The sequence below is a fragment of the Prionailurus viverrinus genome, chromosome B1 (assembly GCF_022837055.1).
Source record: "Prionailurus viverrinus isolate Anna chromosome B1, UM_Priviv_1.0, whole genome shotgun sequence".
Taxonomy (NCBI): Eukaryota; Metazoa; Chordata; class Mammalia; order Carnivora; family Felidae; genus Prionailurus; species Prionailurus viverrinus.
In genome coordinates this window covers 145,669,123-145,683,246 of record NC_062564.1, presented here as the reverse complement: position 1 = coordinate 145,683,246, position 14,124 = coordinate 145,669,123, and the positions used below count along the sequence as shown (strand labels likewise).

The 14,124-nt window shown below is 43.9% G+C and overlaps 1 protein-coding gene across 1 annotated transcript in view; it reads right to left on the bottom strand.

The window, feature by feature from the left end:
- Positions 1-11,526, bottom strand: part of BTC (betacellulin) — a 45,196-nt gene extending 33,670 nt beyond the window's left edge. Inside the window, exon 1 of the mRNA XM_047856287.1 lies at positions 11,175-11,526. Coding sequence (XP_047712243.1) covers positions 11,175-11,238 — 64 coding nt within the window. The 5' untranslated portion in view covers positions 11,239-11,526. The remainder of the gene's footprint in view (positions 1-11,174) is intronic.
- Between the last annotated feature and the right edge of the window lie 2,598 nt (positions 11,527-14,124).

The window sequence follows — 14,124 nt, the reverse complement described above, 5'->3', positions numbered from 1 at the left end:
TACACATATTCATACCCATTGTACAACCATAACCGCCATCCCTCTCTAGAACTTTTTTCATCTTGCAAAACTGAAATGCTTTACCTAGTAAATAATGCCTCCCCATTCTCGCCTCTTCCAGCCCCTGGCAACCACCATTCTACTTTCTATCGCTATGATTTTGCCTTGGTATTCTTTTTCACAATGCCAGACAATATCACAAAATACCCATGGACTCAGTATTTAAATAAATATTGGCTGAGAATTTATCATGTGCTAGGCACTGTGGTAGATCCTGAAATTATAATCAGCTAAATAATTACTTTATGCTTTTAGCCGTATTTTCTGACCAGGTGACTGTCCAAACTAGGTAGCCATTAGAATTTCCTATAAAGCCTCTTTTTTTTTTGTACTAAACTTTTTATTTCATAATAATGTTGGGTTTATAGACTAGTTGCAAATACAGAGCATTCCTGTACCCCTGTACTCCCCTCACCCACTTTTCTTTCTTCTAATGTCATCATTCGAGGTGGTATATTTATCAAAATGAAGAACCAACATTGGTATATTACTGTTAACTAAACTCAAGACTTTGTTCTAATGCCACCAATTTTCCATTAATGTGCTTTCTCTCTGTCAAGCTTCCTAGTCTCCTGTGGTCTGTGTCAGGTTCTCATTCTTTCTGTGCTTTGTTTTGCTAGTTTTATGATTTTATTGACAAAGTTGATGTGTACTGGTCAGGTATTTTGTAGAATTCCCTTCAATGTTGGGTTTGACTGGTATTTTTGTAATGATTGGACTGGGATTATGGATTTTAGGAACAACACTAAAGAGAAGTGTTCCCTCATCACATTATATGAAAGATACATGATATCTATATGACATCATTAACCCTGTTATGTTAATCCTGGCCACTTAGTTAAAGTAGCATTTGCCAGATTTTTACACTATAAAGATACCATTTTCTTTCTCCTGTTCATACTCTATTCTTTGGGAACAAGTCACTAAAACTAGCCTACACTCAAAAGGAGCAAGGAATTAATCTCTACTCCCTACTTGGGGGAAAATCTACATATATTATTTGCAATTATTCCATAAGAAATACTTGGGGTTTTTTTTCTCCTGGAAAGTCTTTAAAAATTTAGTTTCATAGGGACATCTCTACCAGACTTTAATAGGTCTAGGAAGAGGACTGATAATTTGTACTTTTTACATTTCTTGGGAAAACAATCAGATTTGGGAACCACTGCTCTAACTTGAAGTCAATTTCCAAATTTCCAAATGCTCATAAGTAAGACATTTGAATGTCTCAAAAGCATTTCACATCCCCACCAAAAAAACAAAAAACAAACAAACAAGACCCCAAAAAAACCAAAAAGCAGCTTTATTTCACATATGGCATCATAAATTCTTTTTCTCTCTCAGGTTAGCAGTCTTGGAGACAACTTTAATTCATTCCTGTTTCCCCTTTCTTACCTACACATGACTTGTCATTATGTCTCATAAATTCTTACTTAAAACTATTTATTGAATTTATTCTTTTCTCTCCGATGCCTGGCCCAGACTTTCTAGGCTACTTCCTAGCCTAGAACAGTAGCTTCTGCTTTGCCTCTTATTAACCTCTCCTCATCTGATCCATTCTGCAAATGAAAAGCAATCTTAAAACCACTGCATTCCCTGTATTAATCCCCTATTGAAAATACTACAATAGCTACCCATTATCCATTATTATTACACTCCCAAGAAGGAGGCCTTCTGACATGAGTTAGGCACTAAATGACATCTTTAATGTTAGAGAATGAAGCTGTCATAGAAAACGGGGGTGGGGGAGCCAGTGAGAAGAATAAATAAACTCAAGACTTCGTTCTAACTCCACCAGTTTTCCATTAATGTGCTTTCTCTCTGTCAAGAGCTAGGCACATTAAGCTCATTCACTTCTGTTTTTCTCTAAACGTTCTATGGTCAGGAGTTAACGCTCTTGAATCGGTCCTCTTGGATTAGCCTCTTTCACCAAATGCATTCACTACTCTAAGATGGGCCTGGGGCTACCTCATGATTATAAGCCACACTCAGCCATGGAAAGCCTAGCAGTACATGGTTAGGAATGAGAAACAAACCACTCAGGTCAGCCTCTAATCTGGACTTAAACAGGGACGAGGTCAGCTCTTCACCAAGCTACAGGGCATGCAGTAAAATGGCATCTGGATGTTTCCATAGTATTCAAACAAGTCCCCCAGGTAGGACACCATGTAACATTTTAAAGTTAAAGTCTTAACATATAACTAAATGCATGTATTTATCTAAATTACAAAATCTTCTGGCTCTAATTCCTAGAAAATCCTGAAAAAATGGCACTGCATCAAGAATTCAGGATCCTAACTAATATTCTCATCCTGGAAACCAGGTCCTTATCCAGTCAACATTTCCCTCAATACCAAACAAAATTACCTCTTTGTTCTAGACATTTGGGTCTGCTCACTCTCTGCTGCACTCACAAAGAAAAGGTAATTATTAATTTGTCCACTTTCTAATTTTTCTCCCATTGTTTCCTCCACCATCATCATGGAAAAACTAACGCAGTTCCCTATTTCCTTCATGATTTTTTTTCCCCAATCCCTCCAGCCCATAACAGATTCTCCTTCTCTGAGGTCATATTTAGGTTTTACTATGTAATTTGAACATTATTAGGTATTCATTTCTGTTGAACATTTTTCCCATTATAATGCAAACTCTTTGTGGAAAGACAATGGCATACTTAGACCATTCTCCTTAATGCTAAACACAGTATTAGACACATTTTATAATGCTATTAGACACACGCTAGCAAAAAATTTTAGATTATGTCTTCTTTATCATTACATGGTTTAGAAATAAAGAGTACTTTCCAACAGCCCCCCCCCCCCAACACTATGCCATGGGCAAGAGACCCTTGCTTTTGGATAAGTTCATGTTTTTGCTGGTGGTGACAGTCAATACCAAAATTTCATGAGCAAATCTCATTCTATCAGGTCAGCTTACTCAGTAAAACCAGGCAGAGCTTCCATCCAAGTGAAGAATTACCTAAGTCACTGTTCTCAAATTCAGAGACAGTGAAGATGAAATATAAAGAGTTATTGGAAGACATAAAGTGTTCTTTGTTTTTGAATATAGAAGCTAGTGTGTGTGTGTGTGTGTGTGTGTGTGTGTATACACAAAGTTTACATCACAATCCTTGTGATTCACTATGAGAAGCTACTGGTCTAGGAGGACTCCTTGATGGGCACTCAGATTCATTTACTGAACAAATGTTTATTGAGCACTTACGATGTACAGTCATTGTTCTAGGCTCTAGGAATACAGATGGGAACAAATCACACAAAAATCTCTGCCATGATGGAACTTATATTCCAATGGAACTCTTTAAAGCACTATTGAAAGCATGGTTATGATGGAGCAGATTCCTGTTTTTTTCCCCTTTGCTTCCAGTGGTGAATATTACAGCAATTTCCTCTGATCAAAGCACAAACACTAATACTTCAATTCGCTTACAAAACACAATGATTCCATTTCTCCTCTTCAGTCAATACCTATGAAATAACTTATCTACATTTTCACAAAGTTGGGAGAATATTAGTAACATACTGAACATTTAGTAGCCAATTGTTCTGCTAAAATCTTTTCTTGAATTATCTCATTTTATCCTCAAAACAATCCTGTATCCCTAGATGGCAGACATCATTATCACTATCATTCTATAGGTGAGATGACGCAGCACAAGGAGATTAAATAACTTCCTCAATGTTACAAGACAATATTGTAGAACAATATTTATGCATGGCTGTTTACACTTTATAACCTGAAAACAATTATTTTGTCACAAGAGCACTCCCTAAAATAATTTCTAGTTATTTTTCCATTTTTCTGATTTTCTAGAAACAAATTTTGACACTGTGCTATCATCCATTTTGCCAAGATGAGTTTTATTTCTTTTTAATTAAGGCAATTAGTTGTATAATTCAAATAAGTGACATAACCCCATTTTGATGAGAGTACCTAAAATATTAAAAAGATCTCCTAAATATTTCATGTTTCTTTGCTGGTGCAGGATGACTTTTGGGTCTGGTTCAACCTTAAGATGTTGGGATTCAGTGTCAATGCCAGGCGAGCGCTGTAAAGCTTTTCATGGCATAAAACTAGGATCAAATTTGGCAGATGAAGAAGAATCTATAGAGACATTTTTAGAAAGCAGACATGCATTTGGCTTTTGCAGGATTATTTTTTTACATTTGTTCCTTTCTAACAAAGCAGTCAAATAGAACTCTTGAGAATTTTTGTCTAGTTCCTATTTCATAACTACTGGGAGAAGGAATTTTCTCAGTAAAGATAAGAGACAGTTACCCCATCAACTGGTAGACCTGGATTACATGAAAGAAGTACCCCAAATCAAAATACTCACAATTTTAAAAATACACAGATTATAACTAATCATTTCTTCTGTGATTTCGTATTGTCTATTATAATAGCCCATGTTCATCCAGAATTTACATGTTCTGGGCACATTTTAAGTGCTTTATGCACTAGCTAATTGAACCATACAATAGCCTTGGTTCTATCACTATTGACCTTTATTGATGAAGAAACTGAGGCCCGGGGGTTTAAAAGATTTTCCCAAGGTTAAGGAGTTGGTAAGTCACCGCACCAGGGGGTCATGTCCAGACATCGCCCATCCCAGAGTCTACACTCTTGACCACAACACCATACTGCCTCAGGATATGTTTTTAGCCATTCTTAGCCATAGGCCTGCGATTCAATTAGGAACATTTTTCCCCCAACTGTTCACCAACAGCTAGGATGGCCTGGGCCTAAAATATAAGCAGGCAGGTTTCCTGGCTGGGATAAAGAGCCAGGAATCCACGAAGCTGAGGTGTATCCAGAGCTGGGGATGCCACAAATACATGGGCAGGCAGCAAGGGAAAGCAAAGATGGTAGAAAACGGCTAGGATGAAGTTCAATGCTTCCTCTGCAATGCAATGAGATATCATTGTCCCATCTCCCCTCTGTTTACCTCCTTCAGCAACAAGTATTTACCGACTACGATCCAGGCACCATTACTTGATCTTCCATAGGTCACGCTCATAGAGCCAGAATCTTAGACCAGTTACTTAATGCCTTTGTGCTTCATATCCTCATGTATAAATGGGAACGGGAACGATGTGTAGCTTGTGTGTTAGATGGATAGCGTCATACGGATACAATAGGTCATTAGGTTCTAGACTAGTGCCGGGCGTGCATACCACATAACTGCCCTCTGGTTGTTTTTGGTGTAAAGATCAAATGAGACAAGGACACGAAAATGCTTCTTCAATTGTAAACGTCCCCAAAATGTAAAGGGTTATGTGGAGATTCCATCACCAAAGGTCAAGCAGGTATCTGCTTGTGTCATCAGCAACGTGTTGGGTCGGGCACTCTAGGAGACGGGACCAGTCAAGTGTCAGAAACACAAAATGGCATTTCAGTGGGAAGGTGGTCATGAAAAAGTCAAAGGTGAATCCTCCTAAAGGGGCCTCATTCAGCTCTGATGACAGTTTCCTGGCCTTCCCACTAGGCTTCCAGGAGTAGGAGGCAGAGGCAGGCTGTCCTCTCCTGCTCTGGAAAGGCCTGGACTATGTGACTCACCTCAAGACAGGGGATGGCTGTGACAAATGATGGCTGTGAGATATTTACATACAATGTTAGATCACGTAAGGATTCCTCCACACTAAAAACTCAGACTGCAGTCGGCCTGCACAGCAAATCTATCTCAACTTCCATAGTTTTTATTCCATTTAATACCAAGCAGAAGCCACGAATATAGCAACTCGGTTACGCCCAGTCGATGCAACGTACGTGTGTTAGGAAAAGTCATCATCAGACGAGAGCGCAAATTACCTCACACCTCACAGGATTCAAAGGGCATTTTTAAGTGACCCATTGGACAACACCCTAAATCCAATGCCCTTCCTGCTTCCCCCTTTAAACACTTTATCTATCTATCTATCTATCTATTTGAGAGCAAGAGAGAGAAGGGGATAGCAACAAAGGCAGAAAGAGGGAGAGAATCTTAAGCAAACTCCATGCTCAGCATGGAGCCAAACACAGAGCTCAGTCCCGCAACCCTAGGGTCATGACTCGAACAGAAATAGTCTGATGCTTAACCAACTGAGCCCCCGAGCCACCCCTAAACATTATTTTAATGTTTTTTTTTCAATTTTTTTTAACATTTATTTATTTTTGAGAGACACAGAGAGACAGAGCAGGAGCAGAAGAGGGACAGAGAGAGAGAGAGAGGGAGACACAGAATCTGAAGCGGGCTCCAGGCTCCAAGCCGTCAGCACAGAGCCCAATGTGAGGCTTGAACTCACAAACCATGAGATCATGACCTGAGCCGAAGTCGGACGCTTAACCAACTGAGCCACCCAGACTCCCCTAATGTTCATTTATTTTTGAGAGAGAGAGAGAGAGGCAGACAGAGGAGCCGAAGCAGGCTCCGTGCAGGCTCCATACCGTCAGCACAGAGCCTGACGTGGGGCTCGAACTCACAAACCATGAGATCATGACCTGAGCCAAAGTCAGACTCTCGACCTACTGAGCCCCCCCAGGTGCCCCTAAACACTTGTTTTAAAAACTCCTATTATGAACGATGAGGTCTGTCCTCGAAGCAAACATGTGAGAGACCTATAGCATTTACCGTACAGCACATAAGAAACAGAAGTAAACTTCCTACTGGCAGAACACAAGTCCTTTTGTGAAAGCATCTCTAGCGCTGCTGGAAGCAAGTCCCAAGTAAAAAGAGACGAAGAGACAAGTCTTTCTGCATCTCTGGATTGTGCACGTGTTTTGCCAACAAGAAATGGAACAGCTTTCTTTACCGAATCTGCCGTTTTTTCAGTGACTGGGCATTGTCACCAACAGACACTTGCATTCACCCGCTCAAGTAACTAATATGTTTTGAGCTCCTACTATGTGCCAGGCGCTCTTTATGCACCTTCCCCCCAAAGTAAATAAGGCTACATGAATGAATAAATCCATGACTTTGGAAAGGGGGAAATGTTGTATCAATAACTCATCCTGTTATACCACCAACTCAGGCACATTTCAATAAAAAGCCTGAACACAAACATCTGTTACACTTTTCATCACTATTTTGGACTCAGTGCCTCTACTCTACAGGTCAGCCAAATAACATGCTACATATTCTCAAAAAATGTAAAGAATGAGCAAAAGTACTTCGTGGCTATTTGAGTGGACTTTGCTGACAATCAAAGTAGGTTATTGCCTAACTGATCTGAATTAAGAGGAAATCCCCCCTCTCTCTCCAACCATCTAAAAAACCCTCTGACTGCTTCAAGTTTTAGCAATTAGAGAGTCATTTGAGCTACCAAGATTCCTTCTTTAAGATACTAATATGCCTGGGAAAGCTAGCTGTTAGTAGCATTACAAAGCATACCCATTTTAATCAGATTGCTTTCCTCCTACATATTACTTCGGAGCCCTCCTGACCCTGATACACTGGTCTATGGATTCTTTGCGGATCCAGGAGTCTGTCATAACAATTTTGGAAGCGTATCAGGACCATGGCTTAGACCCAACTGCATGCAGCCTAGATTCTGGCTTGTCTGGACCCTCCTGGGAAGACGCTAAGTCCTAATGGAGACATTTACAAGCCAAGTTGGTGGTGCCGAGAGCTGATTCAAGGTACAAGCTGGGTGCCCGTGCCTCTGACTATCCGCCTGACTGTCCTCTTCGTGACACTCATGTCTATGTCCTGGCACGAGCGGACTACAGTAAAAGAGCGAGAAAAAACAAGACGAGGTTCTCACGCTGCGTTCTCTGAGGACTTGAGGAACACGGGGGTGCTGGGACGAGTGGTGTCAGCAGAGACTCTGGGACAGACGTAGGTACTCTCTATCCTCAGGGCCTTTGACTTCAGCACAGACACTGGCAGGCCGAAGCAGCAGCAGGGGCACCTCCTGTGGGCATGACAAAGCAGGCCTGCCATGGTGGGATCTTCCAGAATTATTTGGGAATTTCCACACAACAACTGAGAATGGGGCAATAGCAAAAATCAATTAGCAACAGCTGCTTATGTGCAAAACCTGGGATTCTGAAGAGGAAAAAAAAAAAAAAAAACACTCCTCCCGTTCTTCTAAACCGGAAGTACGACTTAAGAGGAAAAGCCCAAAATCTTACAGCACTCGGGGCTTCAGTTACTGCATCTGTTTAATGGGAATTTTGCTTGCTGTCACCTACCTGCTCTATAACTTGGAAGGTAGGTAAATGGCATGAATGCCTGTATTCTCAAGCAGAACTGAAACCAACTTACAAACACTAATGTGTTTGATTCTAATGAGGAGGGGAACATATTTTTAATTTTAAAACTCACTCAATTTTTAAAAGGTAACTTTTTTTTTTAACTTTTTCACTGGTTATGATTTCAGTTTTTTGTTATTTTTTTTTAAGTTTGTTTATTTATTCATTTATTTATTTAGAGGGGAGGGGATGAGAGAGAGAGGGGTAGGGAGAGTCCCAAGCAGGCTCCATGCTGAGAGTGAGGAGCCAGAGCCACACTCGGGGCTCGATCCCACAGAACCAGGAGATCATGACCTGAGCCGAAATCAAGAGTGGGACTGATTAACTGACTGAGTCACCCAGGAGCCCCTCAGTTTTAGTTTTACACGGAAATTGGATGAGAGGAAGGAATTCAAAAACAGAATTTAAAAAGGAATAGTTTGATTGCTTTGAGATAAAAAAAAAAAAAAGAATACTTTAAGCACAGTTGTTGCCTCTTTCCCAAAGAAATTTCTTTCTCAAAGAAATATGCATCCATGATTCTCTCTGTTATTACAAAGTTTGCATGAAACAAAGATCCCTTTACAAAGTGACTGGAAGTTAAAGTGTTGTACAAAGAATTCTCTTAAACTTCCCAGTGGAAATGTTAGTTAAAGATGAGTACAATGTCATGTTGCTAAGGACCGTAGGCTCATCTAAAGCAACCACTTCATTTTACAAATGAAAAAAACAATGTCCAGAAACCTGTCATTTATAGACATCTCAGAGTCACAGGATGGCCCAGCTGGAACCAGGTCTCATGTCTGCTCCAGGCCAGTTCTCAAGGCACTTTCCACGGTCACACACACACACACACACACACACACAGAGTTCTCAAGGCACTTTCCACAGTCTCACACACACACACACACACGTTAGTGCAGCACACAGTGCATTGCTCACATTTTGTTCAAAAAGTAAATAACATGGACATGTGATTTAAATTAGGGATGAGACTGAAAAGTTAAGCTAAGCGTGTGCGAGAGAACTAGAATCACTTTATGGGAACGCTGACGCCAACCACTTGTATCCTTCGGAATTTTGCAAGCAGTGGAGCTTAGGGGATCTGGAGCCTAGATTCAGTTCCCTAAACTGAACATTCAACAGGGCAGATGTACAACCAGGTTATCCTGGGGGTACAACAGCACCGGAGGAGAGTTTTGTTGTTGCTGTTGTTTCCATTTCTGCCTTGCGACATGTTTTGAGGAAAAAATAAAGCACGATGTGATAGTACAGGGGGAAGAATGTCTATCAACCCCTCCTACCATAACCTTTCTGCTGGCACAGTGCGCTCACCTAGGCCTTGCTTCGCTCACCCCTGGATTTTGCCTGTCAGACAATCAGGTCCTTGGGCCCCCAGGTCCCCCATTTCGACCCACACCGCACCTTCTATCATTGGCCTCTCTTCCCTATTTTCAAATGTTACCCAAGCATCGAAGCACCCACTCATGTCCTTTACCACAGCCTTTTCCCCTACTCCGTCTGTCACTGGTGAGCCAGCCCTTCCCTGGTTTTATGAATTTTTCTCTTACTGTTTCCTACCGGTGGGTCTGGCATTCCCAAATTCAGCATAACATCTTGAAGGCAAGACTCATGTCTTAGGAATCTCTTGAGCCCTCTTCCCACCCCTATCTCCATATACTCTAACATCTGGCTGATGGTAACAGATTCTCAGTCAATACTCTGTTGGACAGTCCAGACAAGGTGGAGGAAGAAAACACCTGCTTCATCTGAGTGATGCCGTCCAAAGCATCAGCACCGTTTTCTGAGCCTAACTCCCTACCCCCATTGCTCTTCTTCAGACTCCACATGATGCCCCGATCACATGGTTACCGACTTCTTCCTCTGCTGGGTTTCTTAAATCAGTCAGTCCCTTCTCTCTAATCACGGCCCTAAGTCAGATGCACTTCCAACCAAGGTCGTGACACCTAGCCACCTCTCTTACTCCAAGGACCACAGCCAAATCAAAGTGTCCATATAGATTCCACCTCTTTCCCCTCCACGTGAGAAATGGACCCCTCCAGTCCTTCCCAGGCTTGAAGGCAGGAATGATAATCATGCAGACACTTCAGTTATAGAGACGTCCCCCATCCCCACCACCCTTCCTCACCAGCAAAGCACCCAGTGCTCCTGAACCTAACAGCCCAAGTGTAATTTTTCTCAACGAAGAAAAGTTTTCCCTCCCCACTTTCTTCTGAAAATAGGAAATAATATATTCCAAGCAAAACACCTCTGCCTTTCTTAGATAGTGTCCTCGGCAGAATATGCCATTTCCCTATCAGCAGCAGGAGACTGAGGTCTCAGAAGTTGTCTCCTTTTCTCCTCCAGCCCCTCCCAACTGCCCTGACAAGATCTGGGTGTCAGAATCTATGCGGCTCTCCAGGAGCCATCCCCCTAAGTCTCTAACTCTCGCACACGCCCAGGGCACGCACACACCTGCCAAACTGCTCACCACCTTGCTCGGTCCTCTGCTTCCCTCCAAAGGTCCTTCTCCGGCCGGTCTTTCCTGCTCCTTCTTTGCTGGACTGGCCTCCCACGCGCCTCACTCGAGGGAGGTCAAGGCGCCCCCACTGCCCCGACGGCACTTGAGCTCACGTCTGCAGCCCCAGCAGCCGGGCCCACGGGATCCTTCCACCCTCCGGAAACCCCGACAGGTGCAGCCTTAGGTGCCAAGTGCCCAAGCCTTAACCCAGCGCTAGCCGGATGGTCCCGGTGCTCCGACAGGCCCCTGAGCTGCAGCCCCCAGTGCGCCCGGGGGTCCAGATGCCCGCGCGGATCAGGGTTCGCCCTCCCGGCCACTCCACCCCAGACTTTCCTCCTGGGGTTCCAGTGCCCGGCGCGCCACTTACCCAGGGCGAGGGCCAGGAGCAGTGGCAGGGAGCTGGCGCCGCCGGCCGGGGCGGCCCGGTCCATCAACCCCACGCTGCGGGGCCGGGCAGCCCCTGGCCGAGTCCCCCGCCTCCTCCTGCGCCCCTTCCCGGGCCGCGGGCGCCCGAGGGCGGGCCTGGAAACTACTCTCGGGCCAGCAGGAAACGAAACTACTCCCCAGGCTGGCACCCCGGCCACAGGGCGGGCAAACACCCGGGGCGGGCGGCCGGCCGGCTCCGGGAGTGGGGCTGGGAGGAGGGAGCCTCCTATTTATCCTCGCTCTTTCTGCACACACCCCGCCAGCGAGGCGCGGGACTCGGTCGCGGTAGCCTCCACTTTGTTCCCACCCAAATTACCCCACACCCACGCTCGAGGACACATGCGGGCTGCCCTGGGACCAGCTCACCCACTCCCCCTGCTGGGTCGCACCTGGCTCTCGGTTTCCCTCCCCTCTGGGGCGTAAGCCAGGTAGGTGGGGAGCAGAGAAGAATGCTCCCGGAGGGGTGGCCCACTTGCTGGGCCGGCAGGCAGCACTGAGGGACGCGGGCTCTAGACTTCTGGAACGCCCTGGAGCCCCACGCGCGACCTGAATGCTAGCCTCCCTTATTTCAACCAATTGCTGGGGTCTCCGGAGGGACCAGAGCCAACATTCGCTGTGGTTAACCGCAGGCCTTTGGCAATCTGCAAGCCTTTCTCTCACATGGATCGTGTGTTGCGTGTGTGGAAGTTTGGCTCACCGAGAGCTACTTTGGAAATTTCGTTCTGTTTTCTTCTGTGCCCAGTGACTCCTTTATTCACTGTATTTTCATTCACTGTATTGGATCTATTTAAAAAACGCTTTTTGCCTGGGCTCCTCCCGCACTCGCTCCCTCATCAAACCCTCTCTTTATGGAGACGTGGAATCCGATGGTTCCGCACCAATCATTTTCTGGAACAGAAAGACATCCTTACCGCCACATCCAGTGTTACCTTATGTGATTAAATATATTTGCCTGCAAAATAACTAAAGGGCACAGCTGTTTTCATGCTGATCTGTATTCGTCTTGCAAGATCGCTATGTAATCACGCCCCCTCAGTACAGAAGTCCCAGTTCTATAGTATCCAAAGTCCAATAAACATTCATTAGCCTGTGAAATGCAGTTCTGATGGCCGTCCCCCCGCATTGTTTAAATTAAACAAATTGTAATGCACGTGTCTTCCACAAGTGACATTTCATTTCAAAACCAATTCCCATGATTTCAGTGCTCCAGGCAACTGATATATCCAGAGGAATAAAAATCAGCTGTTCATTTTCAGAATCCCATTCTAGCCCCCACATGACAGCTCATAAAGCATTGATAGGACAGGCATGGGGGTTAAAGAAATCCAAGGTTGTGAGAAAGAAAGTTACCCCATCTCAAATAAAAAGGGTAGGTGCACAGGAGGCTAGGGATTTGGCCTCATCTCCCTCCCTCTCTTTTCTTTTCTGATAGTCTCTCCTTCCTCCAGGGCCCTATGTTGACGCATCTTTCACTGTCGAGGAGCTGTCCTGCTATCCCCAACAGAACATAACTATTTTATTTTCCTTTTCCATAGATACTAATAAAAAATAAAGCACACCAAAACAATAAAAAAGGCTAAATGCCTGTCGAGTATTGTAAAGTGCCTGGCCTTGGTGTAAGTATTCATCATTCGTACCATTCAAATGGTAAATTAACTTTTTCAGGCCTCTAGAGTATGAAAGAGTGTAATTTAATACACAGATCAATTAATAGCCTTCCCTAAGGGTTTTATGTAATGCTGGAAATAAAATAAGCACTCTGGAGAATATGCCTTCCAAATTTCCTGGCACTGGAGGTCCAATCTCTTCAAGGTCAAGCCACTTTCCTTTTCCTTCCTCCCTTCCTTCTTTCCTACCTTTCTTCACCTCCTTCTTACCTCTCTTCCTCCTCCTTCCCTTCCTTCCCCCCCCCCCCCCACTCTCTCTCAATTCATTCACTCGGTGGAGGAAGGTCAATCTGTGATCCAGCCATAAACTTTGTTTTTTTGTTTTGTTTTGTTTTGTTTTATTTTTTTTCAATATATGAAATTTATTGTCAAATTGGTTTCCATACAACACCCAGTGCTCATCCCAACAGGTGCCCTCAATACCCATCCCCCACCCTCCCCTCCCTCCCACCCCCCATCAACCCTCAGTTTGTTCTCAGTTTTTAAGAGTCTCTTATGCTTTCAGCCATAAAGTTTGGAAGAGTACAAGGTAAGAACTGACCTTTCTGTGGCCTCACTCGGGTAGCTGAGGTGTGTCTGAATGTTTCAGATTGTAAGCTGAGCTTAAGATTGTAAACTAAGGACGGAAGGAGAGTCCCACCAGAGTCACAAGGTAGGATTTGTATCCCCACTGTCCCCGGCCACGTGACTGCTTAGTGGTGTCTTTCCTGTGCCAGCTTTAGGCTGGTAAAACCAGCCCTCCCAAATCTGGTATGAGGCTTGAGTGGATTCCTTTGGAGGGCCTTCATGCTAGAATCTTCTCCTACACAGATCAGCCTCCAGCTGGGACACTCCTCCCACCTCTGGATAGGACAATGTAAGCTTGTGATTATTTGTGGGCACAACATACAAGCCACAGGTGGTGGTAGAAAAGAAAATGTGGGAATGTATTCTTTCTAGGTCAGCCTGTATTCTCCCCATTATCGCTTTAAGGCATTCAGTAGTATAGGATGACTTCCTAACGGCTACTAACCTTATTTAACCCAGTAAGAGTGGGCGACTGAAAAGAAATATGAACGGTGAAAAACGTTTTCAAAAATAATATTCTGTTGTAATGGTAAACATTTTGCATTGTAGTTCGTTGAAAATTAGTAGTGTGATCTATGTAGAGAGCTTTTAAATATTCCGTTTGAAGTCACTGACCTAGTCTCTAAGGAAAACCAGTGAAAAACCACTGCCCAAAAG